The following is a 26,458-nucleotide window of genomic DNA, read 5'->3' as shown; positions in this document are numbered from 1 at the left end:
GCTGTGTCCTTACATGGTACAGAAAGAGAGCTCTGTCTTCTCTCTCTTATAATGGCACTAATCCCATTTATGAGGTCCACCCTCACAGCCTAATTACCTCTCAAAGTCTGCATCTCCAAATACCATCACATTGGGGATTATGACTTCAACACACGAATTTGGGGTGGGGGGGGAGGCGAGGCACATTCAGTCTAGCACTTATTTCACTTAGCATAATGTCCTCAAGGTTCACCCATGTGGTGGCATGTTCCAGAATTTCCTTCTTTTTTAAGGCTGGGTAATATTCCATTGTAGTATAAACCACATTTTCTTTCTTCACTTATCAATGGACATCTAGGTTGTTTCCACATCTTGACCACTGTCGATAGTGCTGCAATTAACAACAGAGTACAAATATCTCTTCGAGATCTTGATTTCAATTCTTTTAGATCCTGTCCAGACTCCTGACTCATAGAATTGTGAGCAGTAAAATGGTTGTTGTTTTTAGCTACTTAGGTTTTCGGGTGGTTTGTTACCCAGCAATAGCTAACTGATGTGCTTTCTTAGTGGACCAATGTTGCTTAACGATCCAGCAATTTTTATCTGGGACTCAAGATGTGACTCTATTCCAGACATTTACTAGTGGGTGGCTTTGATCGTCCATCTGATTTGAGTATGGATCACTCTACTGCTTGGTCATCTCCCCCCTTTTTTGCTCAGTTAAGGTATTTTAATGTCTTCCCATCTTAATGCCTGGCTCTAAATGCTCTTTAAGGCCATTCTATGAAACCAGAATATCTTTATTTAATGTGTCACTACCTTTTTCATTGAGACAAATTCAAAAATCATAAAAGTCAGCATTTTGACGTTTTTAAAGTGTACCATTCAGTGTTTTTTTTTAGTATCTTCACAATGTTATAAGTGATGCCATTGAAAATCGTGGAATAGAGAACTCCAGGGATCCATCCCTCCAGTAAAACAATGAAGGAACTGGCAAACACTGTCTGAATCAACTTTTCTAGAACTCTGGAGTCTAATTAAAAACTTATAATAAGAAGGGGAAGGCTTGGTGAAGAAAGAAGCAGTTGCTTTATGCTCAGAGAGCAATGTGGCATTTTAAATTGCCTGCCAACCATCCCTTACACTCCAGACCTATGGCAGTCATGAGGACACAGGGAGCAATAAGGACCTTATTTTTTAAAAATTGTGGTTGTGATTTAAAATAGATAACCAACAAGGACCTACTATATAGCACAGGGAACTCTGCTCAATACTCTGTAATAATCTAAATGGGAAAAGAATTTGAAGAAGAATAGGTACCTGTATATGTATAACTGAATCACTTTGCTGTACACCTGAAACTAACAAAACATTGTTAATCAACTATACTCCAATATAAAATTAAAATTAAAAAAAAAAATTGAGGTTGTGGATTCCAACCTGTCTGGCAGCTCCCTGAAGGAACAGTGCAAGGGCTTGCCTTTGTTTTGCCTGACTTGGAGCAGTACCAGGGCTGGGGGGTCAGCTTCCGGGATGCTTTTGCTGAAAGAATTTAAAGTCACAAGTATTGGCTGCAGCATCCTGAGGCAAGGGACAGCACTGGGATGAACAATACACAGAAGGAAAAGCCTGAGCAGGAAGAAGTTGGGAAAGAAGATATGGGGGTGTGGGGTGGAGAGAGAGAGGGCTTTTAAAAGCTCTGGTGTATCCTGGGGAATCAAGACTATTCATATACCCAGGGCTGGATGCGTGCTCCAAAAACACTTGAGAAGATGCTAAGCCTTCACCTCAGGTGGCCTTCAGGCTGGGCAGAACAGCAAGTAAAAGTTAAGGCAGAGTTGTAAATAGACTGGTAAACGATGGAGTAGTGCCCCAGCACAGAGCCAGTCTGCAAAGACTGGGAGAGGTTTTTTTTTTCCTTTTTTCCTTTTTTTGGCTCTAGGCGTTTAAGGAAACTATCAAAACACAAACTGACCACCAAGCTAACAGACGCAGACTTGGATAGGCCACACACAACAGAAAACACAGACTTTACAAAAAAATTTGAGAAAAATCACTAACCAAGCAAACAATAAGAAACCACAACAAGCAGCAACAACAAACAGGGGGCCGGGTGTGGATCTGATTTCCGGAGTTGCCACATAATCTTTTTTTTTTGGCTGCGCAAGTCCTAACCACTGAACAGCCAGAGTTGCCACATAATCTTGAAAATGCCCAGATTTCATCAAGTTGTTCCATACTGATATCTAAATCCAGAACATTTCTGTCATTCCTCAAAGAAACCCCAAACCCACTAGCATTCATTCCCCGTTTCCCCTCCCCTCATTTCCTGGCAACCACTAGTCTACTCACTGTCTCCATGGATTTGCCTATTCTGGACATTTCATATAAATGGAACTCTACAATATATGGTCTTTTGTGACTGGCTTCTTTCACTTAGCATAATGTTCTTAAGGTTCATATGTTATAGCATGAACCAGTACTTCATTCTTTATTATGGCCAAATAATATTCCATTATATGGATATACCATATTTTGTTTATCTGTTCATCAGTTACATGTAAATTATTTCCACTTTTTGTCTATCATGAATGTTGCTATGAACATTTGTGTACATCTTTTTGTATGAACATATGTTTTCAGTTCTCTTGGGTACATTCCACTAGGAGTGGAATTGCTCAGTCATATGGTAACTCTATGTTTAACTTTTTGAGGAACTGCCAAACTGTTTTCTATAGTGGCTACACCAAACTACATTCCCACCAATCAAGGGTTCTCATTTCTCCACATCATTGCCAACACTTGTTATTTTCCTTAAAAAAAAAAAAAAAATTATGATAGCCATTCTAAAGAGTGTGAAGTGGTATCTAATTGTGATTTTGATTTGCATTTCCCTAATGACTAATGATGTTGAGCATCTTTTTAGGTATATATTGGCCATTTGTTTATCTTCTTTGGAGAACTGTTTATTCAAATCCTTGGCTTATTTTTAAAAATTCACATATAATAAAGTTGACTATTAATCATCTTAAAGTATACAATTCAGTGGCATTTAGTACATTTTCAATGTTGTGTAATGCTTTGCCTATTTTTAAATTGAGTTGTCTTTTTATTATTGAGTTGTAAGATTTCTTTATATGTCTGGATACTAAACCCTTGTCAGATATACGATTTGCAAATATTTTCTCCTATTTTGAGGGTTATAGTTTACTTTCTTGACAGTGTGCTTTGATGAACAAAAGTTTCTAATTTTGATTAAGTTTAATTTATCTATTTTTTTCTTTTGTTTCTTGTATGGTTTTTGGTGTCATCATTTTAAAAAATTGTTGTCTAATCCAAGGTCACAAAAATGTGTACCTATGTTTCTTTCCAAGAGTTTTATAGTTTTAGCTCTTAGATCTTTGCTCCATTTTGAATTAATTTTTTTTACATGGTATGAGGAAGAAGTCCAACTTCATCCTTTTACATGTAGATATCCAGTTGTCCGAGCATCATCTGTTGAAAAGACTTTACATTCTTTCCCTATTGAGTGGTCTTAGCACCCTTGTCAACAATCAACGGACCATAGATGTATGGGTTTATTTCTGGTCTCTATATTGTAGTCCACTGATTTGTACGTCTGTCCTTATGCCAGGACCACATTGTTTTGATTACTGTAGTTTTGTAATAATTTTTGAATTCAAGAAGCATGAGTCCTCCAACTTTGTTCTTCTTTTCCCAAGATTGTTTTGGCTAGTTGGAGTCCCTGGCATCTCCACAGAATTTTAGGATCAGTTTGTCTCTAATTTCCCTTGTGATTTCTTCATTGACCATGGGTTAATTTTCACATATTTGTGAATTTCCCTCTTTGCTGCTGTGAATTTCCTTCTGTTATTGATTTCTCATTTCATCCTGCCATGATCAGAGGACATGCTTATATGATTATCTGACATTTGTTTTGTAGCCTAACACATGGCCTATCCCACAGACTGCTCCATGTGCATTTGAGAAGAAGGTGTATTTTACTACTGTTGGGTGGAGTGTTCTATAGATGTCTGTTAGGTCTAATCGGTTTATGGTGGTGTTCAAGTCTTCTATTTCCTTGCTGATCTGCTGTCTAGTTGTTCTATCCATTATTGAAAATGTGGTATTAAAGTGTCCAACTATTACTGTTGAACTATTTCTTCCTTCAATTCTGTCAATTTTTGCTTCATGTATTTTGGGGCTCTGTTAGGTGCATATATTTTACAACTGCTATATCTTTTTGATGGATTGACCATTTTATCATTATATAATGTCCTTCTTAGTCTCTCATAACACTTTTTGTCTTAAAGTCTATTTTGTCCAATGTTAGCATAGCCACTCAAGCTGTCTTTTGGAATATTCCACTGTGAATGGAATATCTTTTCCCACCTTTTTACCATCAACCTATTTGTGTCTTTAAATCTAAAATGTGTCTCTTGTGGACAGGATATACTTGGGTCATGTTTTTAAAAAATCATTTCTACCAATCTCTGCCTTTTAATTGGAGAGAGTTTAATCCATATACATTTAATATAATTACTGATAAGGAAGGACTTCTGCCATTTTGCTATTTATTTCCCCTGTATGTCTTATGTCTCTTTTATTCCTCAATTCCTCCATTACTGCCTTCTTTTTTGTTAAATAGATATGTTTTCTAGAGTACCATTTTAATTCCCTTGTTATCTCTTTTACTATATATTTTTGAGTTATTTTCTTAGTGGTTATACTAGGGATTATAATTACCATCTTAATTTCAGTAGTATACAAAACTTTGCTCCTGAGACTTCCCTGGTGGCGCAGTGGTTAAGAATCTGCCTGCAGGATTCTTATGCAGGGGACACAGGTTCCCTGCATAAGACACAGGTTCGATCCCTGGTCTGGGAAGATCCCACATGCCACGGAGCAACAAAGCCCATGCACCACAACTACTGAGCCTGCGCGCCCTAGAGCCCATGCGCCACAACTACTGAGCCCAAGCGCCACAACTACTGAAGCCCATGTGCTCTAGGGCCCATGTGCTGCAACTACTGAGCCTGCGTGCTGCAACTACTGAAGCCCACGCGCCTAGAGCCCATGCTCCACAACAAGAGAAGTCACAAGAGAAGTTGGGGCTACTCTTCGTTGTGGTGCATGGGGTTCTCATTGCGGTGGCTTCTCTTGTTGTGGAGCATGGGCTCTAGGCATGCAGGCTTCAGTAGTTGCAGCACGCGGGCTCAGTAGTTGCAGCACACGAGTCCTAGAGGGCGTGTGCTTCAGTAGTGGCAGCACATGGGCTCAGTAGTTGTGGCTCGTGGGCTCCAGAGCACAGGCTCAATAGTTGTGGCGCATGGGCTTAGTTGCTCTGCTGCATGTGGGATCTTCCCGGACCAGGGGTCGAACCCGTGTCCCCTGCATTGGAAGGTGGATTCTTAACCACTGCGGCACCAGCGAAGTCCCAACCTGAGTTCTTTTTACGTGGCTGGCCAGCTCTTCTACTAGAGAGAGCTCAGCCTTTGGAAACTGAGACTGGGTTTGTTGTATATATTAGAAATAATCATGACAGCGATAATGACAAACAACAGTATTTATTGAGCACTTACTACATGCCAAGTACTATTCCAAGCACTTCATATATATTAACTCATTTAATCCTCATGACAACCCTATAAGGTAGGTAGTATTATTATCTAATTTTACAGTGAGGAAACTGAGGCACAGAGGGTATGAGGTAGCTGGTAAGTGGATGAAGCAGGACTGGAACCCAGGTAGTCTGACATTAGAGCCCATGCTCTTAACTATTATGTCAAGCTATGGAATATTTAAAGTTCTAGAACAATGCCTGACACAGGATAGGTATTCAATAATTAGTAGCTATTACCAAGGGCTGGGGAATTGGTTCTTCACTCAAAGGTTCCTAGGCTAGTGCAGAATACAGACACTTTACAGAGGAGGGAAGAATAGCACTCCAGACACTTATTCACTTATTCAGTGCCTAGTGTGTGCCACGCACTGACTGTCAACGTGCCATGGGCTGTCCCCGTCCTCATGTGGTATATATTAAGCACCTGATTATTTTTAAGCACACTTCAGTTAGAGCTACCTAGGAGAAGCACAGAGGCCTGATCTAGTGTGTGAGAGACCCAGGATTAAGGGAAGTCAGGGAAGCATCTCTGAAGAATGGTTTCAGAGAGAGATCTGAAGACGTAGAGTGATGGGGGTGGGGTGGAGAAAGCCATTCTACATCCCATGGGAAGCCCCCATGGTGGGAATGAGCATGGTGCCTTCGAGGAATGGAAAGAAGGTGATGTGGAGGGACAAGACCCAGGGGGAAATGGGCTCAAAGGCACTGAGAGGTCAAAGGGGATGTGTGTGTGAGAGCCTGAGGACCAACGAGGGCTTCTATATAGCTGGGGTGAGGGTCCACGGAAGACAGAAGAAACCTGAGTGTAGAGGGATAAGGCTTAGGGGTGGGCTGGTCAGATTGGGAGGGGGCTTCTCTACTTCAAAGGGTTTGGATTTGGGCTTGGAGATGATAGGGAGGCTCTGAGTGATGTCATTAGGACTGTCTCTAAAAGAGAAATCAGGGTAGCAAGGTCTAGAAGGCCTTATCCTTCAGATTGGGGGGCCCAGAGACTCTCTTCTACAAAGGTTTTGCTGATACTGACCGTTTTAAGGGATTCAATCACCATATCCTCATTTCCATCTGCGCCCTTTGCTAGCTTCCTATAGTTCCCCTTTCTTACTTTTCTCTGTAGCTTCCTCCCACTTTATCAAAGAAAGGCTTGTCCTTCACTCATGTGGAATCTTACTCTGGTACATTGCCCCAAGTTGTAAAACCACTAAGAAACCAAGGGGAATTTTGAAATTTTGTTTCCTGGGAGATTTCTTTAGTGATATGATAAATGCCCATTCTAGGAATTGTTTTCTCTCCCTCTCTTATACGTATTCCTGTAAGGCATGACAGATATCAGAATGGGTAACTTGGCCCTTGTTAAGATATTCTGAAATCAGAGAGTCTGATTTAACTGATGTTTGTACAATAAAGACTAGCTTTGTTAATTAGGTTACACCTACAGTTCTAAGTTTTGACAAAAATATATTCAAGCAAGGGATAAATACATGTACAAATATTTATAGTAAATATTTGCATTATATTCTAGAGTTAAAATATATGTACACATATATGTATTACAATACAGTAAGGGCAAAGGTGTAGTAAAATTAATAATATTTCAATTTCCCCAATCCTTTCTGGATATATGAGGTTAACCCAATGTGTCTGTAAGTGAAAAAAGTGACCGGCATAATTGATCATGCTTTTTTGGTAAACGTCACAGAAACTGTAAAAGCAAAAACAAATCCTGTTCTAAATGAAGTGTGTCTAGTACGTTGCTTTGAACAAAAATGAATGAGGTCCTAATCATATTGTTAGTTGATAGGTCAATAAAACTAGTTTATCACTATGTGATTTTTAGAACATAACTTGGAAGGAGTTGAAAGAATTCAGTGATACTGCTGTAACAATACTTCTTCCATTCGGGGTACATGAAGAGGCTCAGCCCTTCTAGCCAAAGCTTGCAACAGGATTGATGCTAAATTCTATCTCATTCTACCAATTAATAATATTTACCTTGAATATTGAAAATCAAGTCCAAATCTTTTCAGATACATTTTTCTAATACAAAGTTATTTTTGTTCAATAATAATGATAAGAATTTATACTGCATTAATCAATTGCTTTTATTCAATTGTATAAAAAATTCTGTATTGAATCAATACCTATGAACCTTATATCAAAGGAAATTTTAAAAAAGAAATTTGGTTACATACTCTACATTCTTTCTTGTAGAGAAGTATGATAGGTGTCCGGAAAAATTTTAAGTGTTGAAAGACAGACACATATAAACAAAGAACAAGAGTGTTTTTGCTCGCCACCCAATTCTGCAAGGATTAAGCTGTAATTTGTTGCAGTCGATGACCGACAGTACACTCTGAACGGAAATTAAGACAATGACAGGATGCTCTGTGCTTGGACAAGCAGGCCCCATAGATAGTTAGATGCACATCTCAGGAAGAATTTTAATGAACCCAGATTCTTGCATCTTCCCGCACATAAAAAAAAGCACTAAATCATTAACTTGAGATATCTGTTCTCGGTGACTAGCAGTCATCTTTTACCAAGATGTACACTTTACTGCATGTATTTCCTAGCCAAAAATCCCATACGTATAAACTGGTTTCCCCCTCAACCTCTTCAGAACAGCTTCCTCAGAGCTACTGAGCGTCTGTCTCCCAGGCTATAGTCCTCAGTAAGGTCTCTGAAATAAAGTTAAGTCACAACTCTTAGGTTGTATGTTTTTCTTTAAGCTGACACAATTTTGGGATAAAATTCTGTGGGGAAATGGAAGGGAAATAGAAATTCAAGAAGGAAAAGGAATGATGTAAACTTTCCAACTGTTAAAGAAGAGTCTTTTCAGAAGTCTGATGGTAGGGATCAAGTGGTCTTTATATTCTGGGGGCTTTAGTTAAGTATGTGTAAGAGTTAAAAAAAAAAAAGAATTTAAATGTGTCAGGAATCACATACTTTGTGAATAGTTAAACTTGTAATCAAAAGTTTTAAGTTTTAGATGTCAATGAAAAGAAAGTGTGAGGAAATACACAGTGTTTCCTTAGAGGGGCAAGTTTGAGGACCTCAAAGGAAGCCCTTCACTACATGTGTCTCCTAAGGATTGAAAGCAAGGACCTCAACCTCATGGGAGGCAAAGAACTTGGGGCCAGGCAGGCACTCTGCCTAATAACTCAGTTTACCTACGCTAATGAGTAAATTGTTACAAAGCGTTAAGTGGCAGTGATTTTGCAGGAACTGCCTTCGGCATGTAGGAGACAAAAAGACTCTGGCTGCTGCTCCAAAAACACTTCAAAGCTGCTTTAACACCTTAGTGGGAGACAGGGGAGAGCTGGAAACAGGCCCCAGGAACTGTGTAGAAACGGAGACCTGAGCGGGGGCTGTTCAGAGGACAGCTGCAGGTTCAGGGTAGGCAGGCTGCTGAGGTCTGCTTCACTAAGCCTCGGTTCCGCTCTCTTCTGCTAGTTGGGATGACGGTGCCCCTCTGTCAGAGCTGGTGCATGAACTTCTTGAGATCATTTGGAAGAAACACTTAACTCAGTAACTAAGAATTAGGGTGAACCATAGAAATTGCCAATATCCAACCAGTTTTGACCTACAAAAGTGGTAGTTTCTTATGGTTCGACCTATAACTGATAGCCACTACATTATTATTACCCAGAGATACCAAGCTGTCCTCTAATGAGACTGAATCCACAAGGCTGCTGGAGAATGTGCTGTGAAATGTGACATAAAATGGAGTCATTTAAGTCAGGGTTTTTAAATGGGGCTGGGGGGCTTCCCCGGTGGTGCAGTGGTTAAGAATCCGCCTGACAATGCAGGGGACACGGGTTCGAGCCCTGGTCCGGGAAGATCTCACATGCCACAGAGCAACTAAGCCCGAGCGCCACAGCTACTGAGCCTGCACTCTAGAGCCCGCGAGCCACAACTACGAAAGCCCGCGTGCCAAAACTACTGAAGCCCGCGCGCCTAGAGTCCACGCTCCGCAACAAGAGAAGCCACCGCAGTGAGAAGCCCGCGCACTGCAACGAAGAGTAGCCCCTGCTCACCGCAACTAGAGAAAGCCCGTGCGCAGCAATGAAGACCCAATGCAGCCAAAAATAAATAAATAAATAAATTTATTTAAGAAAAAAAAAAAATGAAATGGGGCTGGGAGGCCATTAAGGAGGTGGACCCTATATATGTCCTCACCAGCTGGAGCCATGAACTTCTGAACCAGGCCAAACCATGAATACTCTACGGACTCTGCAAGAACGCTTGCAGCTTGTCACAGTACCAAACTGCCCCCCTCCATCCCCCCAGTGATGGCCTGAGCACTCAGTCACGCTTAGCCAAGACTAGCTTCTCCCTCCAACTCCAATGAAAATCCCTTGTGATGCAAACTTCCCTTCTTCACCTTTAAAAGCCCTCGACTTGACACCTGAATCTGTGTGCCCTGAACTGTAATTCTTGGATCCCAAATGAACTTTTTTTTTTTAATAGTAAATCTTGAAATCTGGTAGTGAAAATCCTTCAACTTTGTTCTTTTTTGTTTTTTTTTAAACTTTGGGTTTTTATTTATTTATTTATTTATGGCTGTGTTGGGTCTTCGTTTCTGTGCGAGGGCTTTCTCTAGTTGCGGCAAGTGGGGGCCACTCTTCATCGCGGTGCGCGGGCCTCTCCCGTTGCGGAGCACAGGCTCCAGATGCACAGGCTCAGTAGTTGTAGCTCACGGGCCCAGTTGCTCCGCGGCATGTGGGATCCTCCCAGACCAGGGCTCGAACCCGTGTCCCCTGCACCGGCAGGCAGACCCCCAACCACTGCGCCACCAGGGAAGCCACAAGTGAACTCTTTTTGCTTGATTACTGCCTCCTAAGTCTATTTAGGTCGGCAGTGTTGCTAACAACTCGCCAAGGGGAAGTAAAGAGATGAAGACGGGAAACAAGCAACTGTGGCCACACAGACAAGTCAATGCTGTTTCAGGGAGGAGGCTGTGGAGGGGTGAAACCAGGAAATGAAATCGTGAAGCTCACAAGGATAAACCAGTCTAAGCATCAAAAACAAGGTTAAAAGGTTACCGTAATAATATTTATGGAGCATTTATATATTATATCACAGGTATTATATATATATGTCAGGCATGGCACTAAGCCCTTTCTACGCATCACCTCTGAGCCACAAATAACCCTATGAAGTGGGTACTACTATGAGTCCTATATTTAGCACACAAGTCGGAAGGAGTTTAGAGATGAACGAAGGAAGACTCAGAGTAGTTAAATAACCTGTCCAAGGTGAGAATGGGAGAACTTAAAGCTAGCTAGAGGTCTGACTTCCAGTTTCCTGATGAGAATCTGTCTCCCACTGTATTCTCTGGGGTGTCCTTCAAAGGTGGCAAAATAAAGAAAAAAAGATCCCCACCTTGTAAGGGCTACATTCCCACTAATGACACAGGAAGCTGAGTTTCTTTTAAAAGCCATTACCTCAAGCATATTAATCTCCACTCATAACGACTGGCTACAGACACAGTAACAGCGCAATACAACTTCACGCCCTTTCATCTAAGGGTTTCAAAGGGCTTCGTCAACGCTAATTATGCCCCAAACCCTTGTGAAGTGGTGACTGGTTCAATTTTTTTTTTTTGGTTCAATTTTATGAGCATCTAAAGTCAAGCAAGGAAGCTGCCAGCAGCCCAGGGGTTACACAATTTGAACACACACCTACCAGCCACCCTCAAGTGCCTGGTGGAGGGCAATTCAGAGTTGAGGCGACAACCAGCAGGGCTCCTGACATTAAGTTCCTCCTCCAAACCTCAGCACTGGAAACTGTGAAATGGTGGTGTCCAGGTCTACTGGCAGGGAGGGAGGAGGACAGCAACGGGAGCCTCCAGCTCTGGACACTGCTGGGAGACTTCTCGACCCAGCATGCTCTGCTTTTGGCTGAGGAACCACCCGGGGGTTTTCACCGAAGTTATTCAAAGTGTTAAGTGCTCATAAGTACATGCAGACGGCTAACCCAGGACAGGGATTTGATCTTGGGATCATTGACTCTGTGCCTTACAAAAAGGTGCAGATTGAAACACCGGTGCTCCCACTGAGGGGCAGGTTCAAGCCATGGCTCCAACAGACCCAGCCATCAAGGGAAGGGGACAGCAGACCCAAAGTCACTTCCCTCTCTGCTTCAGCTTACCAATACAGATTTTGAAGACCAGCAGACCTGGGCTGGGGTCCTGCCTCTGCCACTTACTGCTGTGTGACTTCAGGGCAATCACTCTGAAGCCTCAGCTTCCCCTCTGAAAAATGAAGCTGACTGTAAACACTCATGTAATAAATATTAAAACAATTCTAGCTGCTACCATTATTATTTTTACAATTTTCATTTTTATCATCATCATTAGCATTAGCAACAGCTCTAAGGACCCTTCTGGCTCTGATATTCTCTGATCCAAGAATTGATCTTTCACCAGCTACAACTCTGAAAGAAAAGAAACTGTTTGCAGAAAAGCAGCCAAAGGTCGCAGAGGCAGGAAACCTTGGATATTGGTATCCAAGTGAAACCTCAGCTCAGATCTCCTGTTGCAGCGCCTGCTTTACATCTGCCAACAACAGCATCTACTTACATACTGCAGTGACAAGACAAGACAGTGTCATCACTTGCTATTTAAACTGAACTCTCATAGTCCCTTGGGCTTAAAATGCTAACAGTTAAGTATAAACTGCATTCTGGCTTGCTCTGAGGGTTACTCATATTCAAATGCAAGGGATGCAGCAGGCTGGCTAACGGGCTCTGCTACACCTGTGACCTGGCTTCAGGCCAGCTCCCTGACGTTTACCTTCTCCAGCAGGTAAGGCATTACCTTATCCACGACTGCTATTTCGACACTTAATAGCCAGTACCAGGGAGAGAAGGGGCCTTGCAGAGTGCCCGGCACAATGTAGGCAAGAGGAAGTGGTGGATAAAACCAAGGGCTTTGGCAGAGCACAGGCTTGTTTCAAATTCCAGTTTTATGACCTATTGACTGTGTAGTCTTGGGCAAGTTAATTAACATCTCTGTGCCAGTTTCCTCATTTGTAAAATGGGGATATAATAGTAGTTACCTTATGGGACTTTTGTGAGGATTAACACAGTCCCTGTTACAGTGAACACAACAAATGTTAGTTGCTATTATTATGATGATGATTACCATAGTAATTGTGAATTGGCTATAAAAGTGTGGATAAAGGACCTATATTTTCCTGCCAGGAAGACTGACAAAGGCTTCATGGAAAAGGTGATATTTGAGCTGGAGCTGGAAGGGTGGGTAGGATTACCACAGGCAGATAACAGGGGATGGTGCAGGCAGCTTCAGTTCCCTTTTCTGTAAATTCAGGCCATCCTCATAACCACCCTATAGGATGAACTTAATGCTGACGTGCGGAGGAATTACATGATTTTCCCCAAGTTATAATGCTACAAAGTGATAGAGCTGGGACTGGAAGCCAGGTCTCCCTGATTCCAAAGGCCATGCTCTTAACACCCTGCTGAATCTCTCTTTTTGTGCCAAATTCTGTCCTGAAGGATAGATACTGGTGGAAATGGCTTCCCCGCCACCCTTCTAGACTCCTTCAGGGAGGAGATATCTCAGTTACCTACATAGCTCCCGCCCCACCCAGCATAGTCACGTATATGGCAGGTGCTCAGTTGAAAGACCTGTTTGCTAAATAGAAGAAAGTGAGGCCCGACTCTTGCAGGCTGAAGCAGAGCCTCCAGTGTCAGAGACCCGCAGGGATGCCACCTCTCTGGCAGCTCAGCCTGTTGGTCTCACAGACCACCCTCCCCCAACAACCAGAATCCATTCCCTGCTGGGTAGGGTGAGGGCGGGGCTGTAACCCAGGGCAAACTGCTTGTTTCTAACGCCATCCCCCGATCAACGTGGACTTGGGGCCTCTCAATGTTTCCCCCAAAGGTAGGAGATGCCCACAGTGCATCAGCCACAAGCCCACAGTGTGGAGACACCACGTTTGCTGGAGGACCCCACCCCCAGCCATTACTGATTGGACGAATGTAGACACCTGACCCAAGCTGGGCCAATCAGATCCTCCCTCTTTTGAACGTGTGATTAAGAGTTCTACCACCTTTCAAGCCCCACGGCCCTTCTTGCCCCTGGGTTCCATGAGCTACCCTGTAGCCTTATAATAATTTTACCTTTCCCTTCAGCGTCTCTGAAATGGATTTTTATTCCTTGCAACCAAAATAGCCTTAAAATCAAGGAGGAAAGAGACAGCTGCCCCTTAGAAACCCCTTCCCCTTCCCCCAGGCAGAATTAACTACTCCTTCCTCTGCTCTGTGCACCTTCATCTGTTCCTGTTTGTAACCACGAGACAGTTCTGAGTCAAGCGGTGAGTCAAGCCCCTCCTGCATGCCTAGCACTGGGCTACGTGCTTTCTCATTGATCCATGCAGCCGAGGAGGGATGAGGGATGGAGGGAGGTGTTGCTACCACCATCCTACCCGTAAGAGAAGCTCTGAGGGTTACCTAAGCCCTACGTCTAATCACTTAGATAGGAACAGGTAGGGATTTGAAGCCTAGCCTTCTTCCCTTTATCCTCCCTGGTACTTCGGTCAGCTCATCACCCTTTGTTCACATGCCTGTCTGCCACCTCAATTCTTAAGCTCTTTGGTAGAGTCACTATGACTTATTTACCTTTGCTCTGGCATGAAGATATTTCTGTAATAAGTAACTGAATAAAATTTGTGATTAAAATGGAAACTTATTAGAAACCTCATCAGGGAGAGTGTTCTGTGTTTTCTTAAATTCTGTGTTTGTCTATTTGGCATCCATTCCCCACAAGGGCAATTATATTAACTATATTTTCTGTATTCTTGATGCACTGGCATTTGTGACCTCGCTTGTTGGGGAGAGACTGCCTCTTCCAGGGCTATCCAATTCTTAGAGATAGCAAAGGGGCATGCTCTCTGGGATGTTCACTGCAGCATTTACAGTCATCCCAGATTAGAAACAACCTAAACATCCAACAGTGGGAGGTCTTTCCAGCAAATTTTGATACAGCAGCTCAACAGATTACTGCGCAATCATTCAGAAAGCATGCTTTCCATCACTACTCAATGACGTGAGGAAATAGTCCACAAACAAGGTTAAGGGAAACAGCCAAGAAACAAAACTCTCTGTACAATCTGATCCCCAATCTGTAATACCAGAAAAAGACAGGAAGGAAATATACAGAAATATGAACAAAGGTTGTCTCCGAGTAATGGAGCAGGTGATTTTTTTAAAAAAATCAAGTCTTCTAAGTGGGAATGAATTCCTTTTAAAATATTTCTCTCCCTTCCTATCTTTATGTATTTTAATGAACATTTCTTTTGATTACACATTCTCTTGTACGCGTGGAGGGTCTGCCTGTTTCTGCCAGCGATAGGCACGCGGACCCTGGACCTATCTGTTAGCCAATGCTGCACCGTGTTACTTTCTTGTTAGAAAAATATAAAATTCCCAAACCAAAAAAATAAAAGCTCTTGCCTTGTAGGAGAAGGAAGCCTCACTCACAGGGTCAGCACTGCTCGCGGGCGGGAGCTGCTGCAGCTGCAGGGCTGTTCCGTGGGCTCCGTCCATGGTGGTCTAAGGGCACATGCCACCGGGCCTGGTTCGGCAGCTGCAGCTGCTGCTAAGCCATCTTTCCTTGTGGGGTTCACCTCCTTCCACCAGCCATCACTTTCCCACGCGGAAAGAGTACTTCAAGGCTCTTTTGGCCGATTTACAGCCTTTTCCTCATCTTCCCACAAAGACGTGCCAGTTTCTAGGTCTCTTCCCAGGCAGACGGGCAGGGATGCGTTTCCTGATTCTCGCGGTGCTCTAGAGGGTGGGGAAGAACATTAAAAATGCATGTACAATGAAACACTGAAACATTATCATCTCAAATAAAGATATGGCTCACCTACCTCAAAGCCTTCTCCCGGCCCTTTAAAAACCCCTTCCCTCGCCTCCTTTGCTTCCTTCCTTCCATCATATCCTAATTTAAATGCTACTTTTCTACAGGCTCCCCTACATAAGAAGTAGAACACTACCTACATCTACTTCTCCAGGACTCCAAAAAAAGAAAAAAATCCCACTGCCATAAAAAAGGAACCATCTACATTCTGATGCAGGAAAGAAAGAATGAGAAGAAAAGTTATCTCCATGGAAGATGGAAGAATTGTCCTGCTCCTGAGGGTCAGCCTAGCACAGGTGATACAACATTGGACCAGGAGGGGGAAGACCTAAGTGACCAGATCATTTTGCCTCTGGGAGTCTCAGTTGCCTCATCTGTAGAACAGGGGTAAAATGTGGCCTCAAGTAAAACCAGCAATGATGGTAATTCCCATTAGCTTCATTGGACTGATATTTTCAGGGCATCTCAAGCTTTTCTACCAAATAGAGAAAGAGGAAGTATGCCTTTAGTGTTATGGGAAGCATGGCCAAAATACCTTCTGCAAGTGCTAAGGGTTTCTTTGAGGTCTTCTTATATTAAAAAAAAAAAGAAAAAGAAAAAATCATACAAATTTGGATTCTACTGCAAAGTCTATGTTTATTTTAATATAAAAATATTTAAAATTACTTTTGATCCGCCATGTGCTACCTGTTTTACCTTGGCCAAGTCATTTAACTTTTCAGCCAGTTTCCTCTGCTGTGAAATATGGATATTCCGTGCCCATGTGTTGTTATGAGAATTTGGTGAAATAATGCATATAAAATGTGTGCACAGTGAATGGTCAATGAATGTCAGTTATTATTAGTATAAATTTTATTATTACCAGTCTAATTATTTAATTTGCCTATGAATACACCTTTCTTCCTCTCAAGCAATGGGATATTTGAGGGCTTACTGCGTGCCAAACAAAGTCTCTGCTGTGCCTCAAGGTGTCAGAAAGCTGCCTCCTATCTTTCCTGTAGCTTCCAGTTCCTTCTGTTATCTAGCCCTAGGCCCAGGAATTCTGGGTCCTGGTGTGAACAGCACAGTCTTATGTTATAGGACTAACACTGAGTCCAGTGTCTAGGAGACATCAGATGCAGGGCTTAGCACAGGGGCAGCACTTAGACAATGTAGCCCAGGTCTCACTTTGTCAAAGGACCTCAAAGTTAAATGATTGCTGCTGCCTCTAGATGAGGTTATATATTCAATATATATATACCTGAAGTACACTCATCAGACAACTTTGTAACTCACATGCCATAACCAGACCTCCCTGACTGTAAAGCCCTACGAATATTTGTTTGTAATCTTGTGAAAAGCATAATTATTCTTCACTATACTTTTATGCCTTAGGAAGGAAGGGTGGCCCAGGGCTCCCTTGATCTCTGAGACCCTCTTAGAGTCTTTCAGCCTGGAGGTGAAGGGGCACTGGAGCACAAATTCTGGGAAGCAGTTTGCTGAATCCCCTGCTCCGTTGCTCCCTGCCGAGATCTAGCCCAGAGCCTGGCACGGTGACCTCCATACATACCTGCTGACTGGCTATAGACAGGCCTGTGAAGCACCTGGTGCACCGTGGCTGCTTCACGGGCAAGAAGAGAACGGTTTACTCAGGCCTAACCAACCACGACTCCAGAGATACAGCCCGTATAGCCAGCCCCGCCCACAACACGTCAGAGAGACCACAGGGATGTGCCAAGGGGCTGATGGGAATCCAGGCCCCTAACTAACCTCCTCTGGATCAGCTGGTTCCTCCAGGTGGGTTTCTTTTTTGCCCTCCTTTGTGGCGGCTGTGGTTACTCTCATTTAATTCGCTTTGAAAAAGCAGCTTCCCTCTCTGCCTCAGGAACCCCAGGCCTCTGAGGCATCATGGCCTGCAAAGACAGAAAACTCTCCCTCAGCTGTGTAGCCGTTGGGACTAAAAGCCTTGGAGGAACTCTCTGCAAGTTGCCCTTCCTTATAAGGCACACATTCTTTGCCCAGCGACTCTCTTTTCCTGACTTCAAAGCACTTTTCCAGGACTAACATATGCCCTAGAGACAAGGAGCCAACTCTGTGCTGCCAGCCACCCCTTAATTTTGAGGCCCTCACAGCCACCAGTGAGCACAGGGTCGCTGACTCAAAAAAGGAAAGATAATTCACTAGGTGATGGCTTCCACTCCATCCCCCAGCCCTCATCTCAATGAATTACTTCACTGACCCACAGAGTACGGTTTCCCAGCCTAGAGAAACGCAGCTCGTGGCTGCTAAGAGTAGGGTCTGTATTAGACCCTACTGATAGACTTTGGCTCTGCCTGAACAAACAACGCAAACACGCCCTTTCCCACCACCTGCCAATTCAGCTTCCGGTTGCTGAGTGCCAGTTGCAGGCCAAGCGCTTTCCCTTTCCTGGGCTTTGTCTCACTAAAGGCTTACACGCTAAAGTCCCCACCCAATGCGCTGGAAGCAACTTCCAGAGGCCAGCATGGATCAAGAAGGCCTTCTCTCATCCACCTGCTAACTCCACCATCTGCTATCGCCCAAGCCGGCGTGTATAGGAACAATTCAGGCGAAGTTACTCTATTTCACTTCCTGATTTGGTAACGCCTGGCATCACCTTTACTGAGGCAAATCCATGCCCCTCTCCTCGATGCGAAAATGGAAAAAGCATTCTGAGGCAATGAGACCCACAATGACAAGAAGGAAGATATTTACGGTAGATGATCACAAATGCATTCGCTTTTCCTGAAATGAAGGGTGAATTCAAGTCCCCCCTTCCCCCGCCCTTAGTCTTAATCACTACTCACCGGCGGCGTTTCCGCTAAGGCCCACCTATCAGAGGTTTCTGAGCAATGACTTAGACTCTCCGCGCAACCCGGAGGCACAGCCTCCTAGATTCCTTCCCCAACCCAGAGGTGCCCGAGTGCTGCAGTGTTTTGCTTTCAAAGGCCGCGATTTGATTTGCCAGGCCGCCTGCCAGTCAAAAGCTGGCGGGCATTTGGCGCAGGCGAGTGGCTGCGAGGAGGGGTGGGCGGGACAGACCTCCGGCATTGGCTCCGCCGAGAAGCTTGCTTGAAGCGTAGGGGGAGAGCCTTGAGGAGGCGGCGCCCCGCAGGAGCTTTGCGCTCGCCTGGAGAGGGTCTCCTCTAGCGGCCACAGGAAGGACGTTGTAACAAAACTCCGCTCCCTCCTCGGGCTGTGTCTGGAAAGCTCCGGTGACTTGCTCACTCCACCTGCCCTACAGGTGGGCAGCCTGCCAGGTGTCCTGCCTCCTTATCCTCAGAGCCCCCTCCCGGGCTTTGCTCCTGCTGTTCCCCCACCCCACGCTCTCACCAGGTATTCAAATCCTACACATCTTTCTAGGCCCGGTTCCTCCCACGGAGGTCCAGCCACGGGGCCATAAAAATCTCTCCTTGCCTGTCCTCCCGGAACGCCTGTTGGCAGCACAATATACCAACCCTCCCGGTACGTCCACAGCTCAGCAATAATTAAGGTCCACCAGTAAGCCCAGCACTTGAATGCTTCCGTAATGTACAAGGGTAATAATTATAATTGCCTCGAGGATATATTGTACAATACAGGGAATATAGCCAATATTTTATAATAACTGTAAATGGAGTATAACCTTAAAAAAATTGTGAATCACTATACTGTTCACCTGTAACATAATATTGTACAGCAACTATATTTCAATTTAAAAATTAAATTTTTAAAAAATGAGTTGTATTTAAAAAATAATTAATACGTGCATGGAGCTTCTGCTTTTTCACTCACAGGCATTTCATTTCAGATCCTCTCAGCAACCCCCTGAGTGAGACATTGGGCTCATGCCCATTTTACAGGTGAAGACATGACATTTGGACAGAGACCTCGATGATGAGAAAGAGGCAGTTGTGGTTCAGACCCTGACACCAAGCGAACTCAGAGGGAACACCCGAGAGCAGGACGAGGTTGACATATTGTAGGAACTGCCCAAAGGACAGCGTGGCTGGTGCGAGATTTTTCTGGCGCGTGGGAAGGAGGAGCGGGACGGGCAAGGGACAGCTTATATGAAGATGTTTGGATTTCATCCTAAGTTTAAAGGGGAGCCCTTGGAGTGTTCTAAGAGGGAGAATGACAAGATCACTGTGATTGCTCTTAAGTGTGTAAAGAGGGGCTCCTGGAACACTACATGGCTGCCCTCGTATGCTGCCCGTTTCAGTCTTTTTTCTTTGGCTCTTATAAACACGGCTTCGATGAATGTTAGTTCTTTTAGGTTTATTCCTTGAAGTAGGATTTCTGGGTGAGCAAAAGTCTAAGGCTTCGGGTCTATCACAAGATTTTGGGGGGGTTGCCTAGATAAGCCCTATTAAGGTTCCCCACCCATCCTGACGTAGTTAACCTGAACCCTAAAATTCTGGCAGCTTCCCAGCGGTTTTTGAAATGCCTCTGATCATTGGCCAACAACTTTTCACGCTAAAGAAACGGAGGACACCATTGGCTCGAGTTCATCAGGAGGCGGGCAAAAGGTGGAAGTTAGAATGTTTAGGCCTGTGGTTGCCATAGCGACAGGGAGGTTGACAGGCCAGATTCAGCCCTGGGGGACCCGACAAGGTAGGAAGATGTCCCTTTTGGGGGACGGATGCCAGGGTCGTGGGGAGGAGGACCCGGCGCACCGCATGGGACGCCCACTGAGACCGCCGCCTGCCCGGTGCGTGCGGAATTCCGCTGCCGAGCTAGGTGGTGCCGTGAGGGCCGGAAGAAGCCACTGTTGGAGGTTCCCCTCCCTGGAGGTGTGCCCTCAGAGTCCCCACCTGAAAAGTGGTGATAATAACCAGGGCATGCCTTCCCCACAGAGCTCCGGTGAGGGGCGTGGGCATCTGACTCCCCTGCCTCAGCCCCGGCGAGTGTACAAACGTTTGGGGGCGTCTGGCAGCAGGTGGGCCACAAAGAGCTAAATTCTAATCCCAGGTCCACTCCATCTCCTTCCCTGCTCGGGGCTTCGGTTTACCCATCTGTGAAACGATAGGCTGTGATTGGAATCTAGAGGTCACTAGCCGGCAGCGGAAGTTTATTCCAGCTCTCCGACACACTTTCTCGGCTTCAGAAAAATATCAAATAGATTATTTACCCAAGAGTGCTTTGAAAAATGTAAAATACTTCCAAGATGCACCATAGCATTGTAAGTGAATCAATAAAAATCTCATATAGTCAAAACTACTCGTGCAAGTCCCATAAAATTCCACATAAAGGTAACAGTATACATGAGGTAGTATATATTGATATACAGTAAAATACATGCATAAATATATGAAATATGTGATAATACTATAAGATAAGTAATAAGGGTTTTTTGAAACATAGAGATAATAGAATGAAAACATGCCTACAGTTGTAGTTTTGTGAGTTAAATCTTTCTAGAATGTAGCTCCTAATGGAAAGAGTTGTATTTAATATTATGAGTACATCTACATTATGGATAAAATGTGTCTACTCCTCGTATTCATCCATTCATTCAGTCCACAAATATTTATTGAGCAACTGCTATGTGCCAGGAAACAGACTGGGGATTCAGTGATGAACATCCTATTGATGAAGATCATAAAAAAATATTTTATATATTACATATAAAATATGATGTTGGGTAGTGAAAAGTGCTTTGAGAAAAATAAGACAGGGTCAGGGGCTAGAGAGAGATGGGTGGTGCTTCCGAAGAGAGAGTGGTCAAGGAAGTCATCCCAAAGGCAATTTGAGGAGAGGCCCAGATGAATCTGGTGACGGCCAGAGGATGGTACCCAGTATAATGAAAGGAGGAATCCCCATGTTACAAGGGTATTGCAGAAGCTGAAGAGGTCCCTTGTGGAGAAGAGGATTAGTCTTTAGGTTGTGGGTTATGACAGCTGCCTTCAAATACCTGAAGAATAGTCATATAGAACAGTGGCTTTCAAACTTTTTGACTGTGACCCATGGTAAGAAATGCATTTTATATTGTGATCCAGCACACATACACATGCACATAACAAACAAAAGCTTCACAAAACACTACAAGCTATGACCTGCACTTCAAAACTCACCAACGTGGAAGAGGAGTGAGACTTATTCTGAGCTGATTCACGCAGGAACTTTCTAGCAGTTAGAACTACCCAACAGTGAACTGCCTCAGGAATTTTCAAACTGAGTTCTGGGGACCCCCAGCATCCTGTGAAAATTCAAGACAGCCTATATTTGCATAGGACTCTATTTGCATAGTACATTGCACAGGACTCTATGCAATGTCCTAATTTTTAAAAAACCAACCATACACACTCAAGGATAGTAAATGTCAACATTTAGCATGTTAACATTTAGTGTGTGCTGCCTTAGAGGTTATTATAGTGTTTCAGAGCAAGCAGAAGTCAGACTTCCTGGGTTCAAAGCCTGATCCCACCTCTTACTTCTGGTGTGACCTTGAGTAAGTCACTTAACCCCTCCCTCTGAATTTCAGTTTTCTCATCTGTAAAATGGGGATAATACCTCACTGGATTATTGTAAGGACTACGTGAAGTATTCTATACAAGGGATTTAGGAGTGTAGGGGCTCAAGAAATGACAGCTATTATTTTAAGCTGTTAATATATTATCCCCGTTCATGTATTAAAATCTAATGTTAATACAAGCCTACTGTAGGCTAGGCAGCATTTACTACTTGTGGATCATCGTATTTGATCCTCACAAGCAACTTGAGAGGAAGGTACTGTTACCAATCTCCGTTTATGGAGGAGGAAATGGATTTAAAAGGTCAAGTGACTCATCCAAATCAGAACTATTAAGTGGCAGAACCCAGGACTATTAACCTTGAACAGAGGACTGGATACTCTTGATCACTGCACTGGCCCTCACCTGGGAACTGCTTAAACATATGCTGTTGATTAGGAAGGTAGTATATCTTCATTGCTCTTTCTTAGATTCCAGGCCCCTGACATCCTGTCATGAACAGTTATACAAGCAAGTGCACCAGTGAGGCACATCTGCACAGTGCTCCATTCACACCTGGGCTGCACCTTCTCTCATCCTGGCTTCACAGGTATGCAGTACAAGGCTGGAAAACATTATTAATAGTGTTGTCTTTGGGTGGTAGGAGTATGGATTGTTTTTTAAAATCTTTTAAATTTATCTTTCCAAAAATTTGACAATTTGTACATATTACCGTTGTAATAAGCAGCTTAAATCTCTTCTAATTACTCATAATTCTAGCACACTAATGCATTTAAAAAATAACAGCTTTATTGCAGCTAGGGAAGTAGATGGTTATTACTAAGACAACAACACTGCACTGAGATGTGACAAGTGAATAGTGGCTGCTTTTATAGATCCTAAAAGACATTCTTATACTAGAGTTGTGATTGTGCTGTGATCAATATTGACTTGTTTCTGTTGTTTTTAATTTCTTAATTTCTTTGAGTGTGTTGCCAATAATTATATTAAATATTAAGTTTTTAGTATAGATTGTCCACCATAAACGATTGAGAATTGCTGCTGTGAGGGTGATAGAATAAAGTGAAGAGTAAATACTGAAGGAGCAAAGGATTGGTAGAGCATAACATCATTTATTCAATCCTTCATTCCTTAGTATTTATAAATGATGTAAGTTCCTTAGGAAAAAAGGTGAGCAAAATAAAAAGTCTGTTCATGAAAGATTAACTTCTATGAAAATTAAATCATGCTCCTGCTGTTAACAACTAAAAAAACAGAGAAATATAGGAAACACGGTTTTTAGACATTGAACAACAGGGAGCCCAGTACTGTAATCCCTGAGAGAAGAAAAACAAGATGAGCCCCACAATTGCTCCAGCTTAGTGCTGGGGGCAGTTTCTAGGCCACAGTTCAGGGTGAGGGAAACCTCAGTTTCTGAGCTGGGGAGATAGAAATCGGAGTTCAGGGAGACCAAAGCGGCTGGAATTTACAGGGTAGAACACCATAAAGGGGGGACCTGCACATAAAAAGTTCAGAAATAGGAAGAGAACTCTCCTCAAGTCTTTGGCTGAGGAATGATGGGCACATGCATGAGAAGAAACTAAGACTGGGAAAAGAGCCACCAGAAAGCAGTAGGCTGAACAATTTCTGGGCCTGACACAGAACTGGGACTACTTCATGTTCCCATAAACCAGAATAGAGAGACACTGTATCACATGAGGATTGATTGGGCAGAGTCTATAGAAATATCATGTCTTAGTAGTGGAGATAAATTATTCCTAGAGTAAAAGCTGCTCTGGATTCACTATAACAAAGCTTAAAAAGCTGGAAAGGAGCATATGGGTCTGTAAGTTACTGGAAATTGTGCCAGAAAAAAAACATGCAACACTCTACAGAAATACTTCAAAATCCAGTACCCAACAGTGTAAAACTCACAATGTCCAGTGTCCAGTACAAAATTACTGGACATGAAAAATACAGGAAAATATGACACATATCCAAGAGAAAGAGCAGTCAATATTAGCAGTCCCAGAAATGACAGAGATCATAAAATTAGTAGAAAAGGGGCTTCCCTGGTGGTGCAGTGGTTGAGAATCCGCCTGCCAATGCAGGGGACACGGGTTCGAGCCCTGGTCCGGGAAGATCCTACATGCCGTGGAGCAACTAAGCCCGTGCACCACAACTACTGAGCCTGCGCTCTAGAGCCCTTGAGCCACCACTACTGAAGCCTGCACGCCTAGAGCCCGTGCTTTGTAACAAGAGAAGCCACCACAATGAGAAGTCCACGCACCGCAATAAAGAGTAGCCCCCGCTCACCACAACTAGAGAAAGCCCATGTGCAGCAATGAAGACTCAATGCAGCCAAAAATAAATAAATTAAATAAATAAATTTTAAAAAAATTAGTAGAAAAGGACATTAAATCAGGTATTATAAACATGCTCAAATATGTAAAGGAAAACATGAACATAATGAAGATAGAAATGGAAAATATTTTTAAAAAGGACCCAAATGTAACTTCTAGAGATGAGACATGCAATATTTGAAATAAAAATATAATAGATGGGATTAACAGCAGATTAGAAACTACAGAAGATCATTGAACTTGAAGGCAATATACACTGCCCAAATGAAAGTGGGGGGGGAGGGGAAAGAACAGAATCTCAGTGATTGTGGGAAAATATTAAGTAATCTATATATGTATACTTGTAGCTCCAGGAAAGAAGCTGGGGTGGGGAAAGGCTGAAAATTTTTTGAAAATATAATGGCTGAATATTTTCCAAATTTGATGAAAACTATAAATCTGCAGGTTCAGGAATTTCAATGAATCCCAAATAGTAAAAACATAAAGAAAATAATAAAATGATGCAGTCATCATCAAAATCAAATTTCTGAATAAAAGTGATAAACAGAAAAACTTAAAAATAGTGGGTAAAAAAGATATATTAGGACTATAAGATAAGAATTACAATGGATCACTCATCATAAACTATGCAAGTTAGGAGACAATGGAGTAATATATTTTAAAGTTGGGGAGAGGAGGGAAACTGTCAACACAGAATTCTATTACCAATAAAAATGACTAAGAAAATGAAAGAAAAAAAGATTATTTTAGGCAAACAAAAACCTAGAGAATGCATTATCAGAAGACTTGCACTACAAGAAATGTTAAAATAGGTTCTGCAGACAGAAGGAATATGATACCAGACAGAAGCTTAGATAAACCCAAAGAATTAAAGAACACTGACAATGGTAAATATAAAATACATTTTTTCTTATTTTAATCTCCTTAAAAAATGATTGACTGTTTAAATGAAAAATAACACGAGGGACTTCCCTGGTGGCAGCCAATGCAGGGGACATGAGTTCGATCCCTGGTCTGGGAAGATCCCATGTGCCGTGGAGCAACTAAGCCCATGTGCCACAACTACTGAGACTGCGCGCCACAACTATTGAGCCCACACAGCACAACTACTGAAGCCCGCGCACTCTAGGGCCCGCATGTTGCAAATACTGAGCTGCATTACTGAAGCCTGTGTGCCTAGAGCCCGAGTTCTGCAACAAGAGAAGCCACCACAATAAGAAGCCCGTGCACCACAACACAAAGTAGTCCCCGTTCGCCACAACTAGAGAAAGCCCGCACATAGCAACAAAGACCCAATGTAGCCAAAAAATGAATAAAATTAAAACAAGTCTTAAAAAAAATAATAATGTGAGATTCATAATACATGTAGAACTAAAATGTATCTCAAAATAACAAAAAGTATGGAATGTGGGAAATGGAAGTATACTATTGTAGAGTTCTTACGTTATATGTGAAGTGGTGTTTTTTTTTACTGTGATAAATTAAAGATGTAAACGCTAAACCTTAAAGCAACTGCTAAAAATAAAATAAGTATAGCTAATAAATTAGCAATGAAGGTAAAATTGAATCATAAGAAATACTCATTTAATCCAAAAGAATGAAGGAGAAAAGGAACAAAGATCAAATAGGAGAATGGTAGGTTTAAATCCAACCATATAAATTTTTACATTAAATGTAAAAGTTTTAAACACTCCAATCAAAAAGAGATAACCAGAACAGATTTTAAAAAACCAAGATCCAACTCAACTATATGTTACCTTTCAGAAACCAACTTTAAATATAAAGACACGGATAGGTTAAAAGTAAAAGGATGCAAAAAGATACAGTTTGCTAACAGTAGTCAAAAGAAAACTGGAGTGACTATATTAATATCAGAAAAAATAGACTTCAGAACAAGGAATATTACCAGGGATAAAGAGGGGCATTTCACAGTGATAAAGGGTTCAACTCACCAAGAAGAGGTAAAAATTATAAATGTGCATGCACCAAACAGTGCTTTAAAATACATAGAGCAAAAACTGACAAAACTTAAAAAAGAAATAAACAAATTCACAATAATATAATGTGGGAGATTTCAACACTTTTCTCTCCATATTGATAGAATGAATAAAGAGAAAATCAATAAGGATATAAAAGACTTGAACAAAATTATCAACCAATTTGACCTAATTGACATTTA

At 42.6% G+C, this 26,458-nt stretch overlaps 1 protein-coding gene across 7 annotated transcripts in view; it reads right to left on the bottom strand.

The window, feature by feature from the left end:
* The window catches only part of NIPAL3 (NIPA like domain containing 3), a 49,228-nt gene extending 30,803 nt beyond the window's left edge, over positions 1–18,425 (bottom strand). For 3 of the 7 annotated variants that reach the window (XM_057551355.1, XM_057551367.1, XM_007175137.3), the window contains exons 1-3: positions 18,293–18,425; positions 17,238–17,380; positions 15,080–15,412 (exon numbers count right to left, since the gene is read on the bottom strand). In XM_057551355.1, coding sequence (XP_057407338.1) covers positions 15,080–15,172 — 93 coding nt within the window. In that variant the 5' untranslated portion in view covers positions 15,173–15,412; positions 17,238–17,380; positions 18,293–18,425. The other 4 variants (XM_007175136.3, XM_057551362.1, XM_057551358.1 and 1 more) reach the window with 4 other exon arrangements.
* Positions 18,426–26,458: the final 8,033 nt, after the last annotated feature.

Source organism: Balaenoptera acutorostrata, chromosome 1 (genome assembly GCF_949987535.1).
Source record: "Balaenoptera acutorostrata chromosome 1, mBalAcu1.1, whole genome shotgun sequence".
In the NCBI taxonomy this organism is placed as follows: domain Eukaryota; kingdom Metazoa; phylum Chordata; class Mammalia; order Artiodactyla; family Balaenopteridae; genus Balaenoptera; species Balaenoptera acutorostrata.
This window is presented reverse-complemented; position numbering and strand designations above follow the sequence as displayed.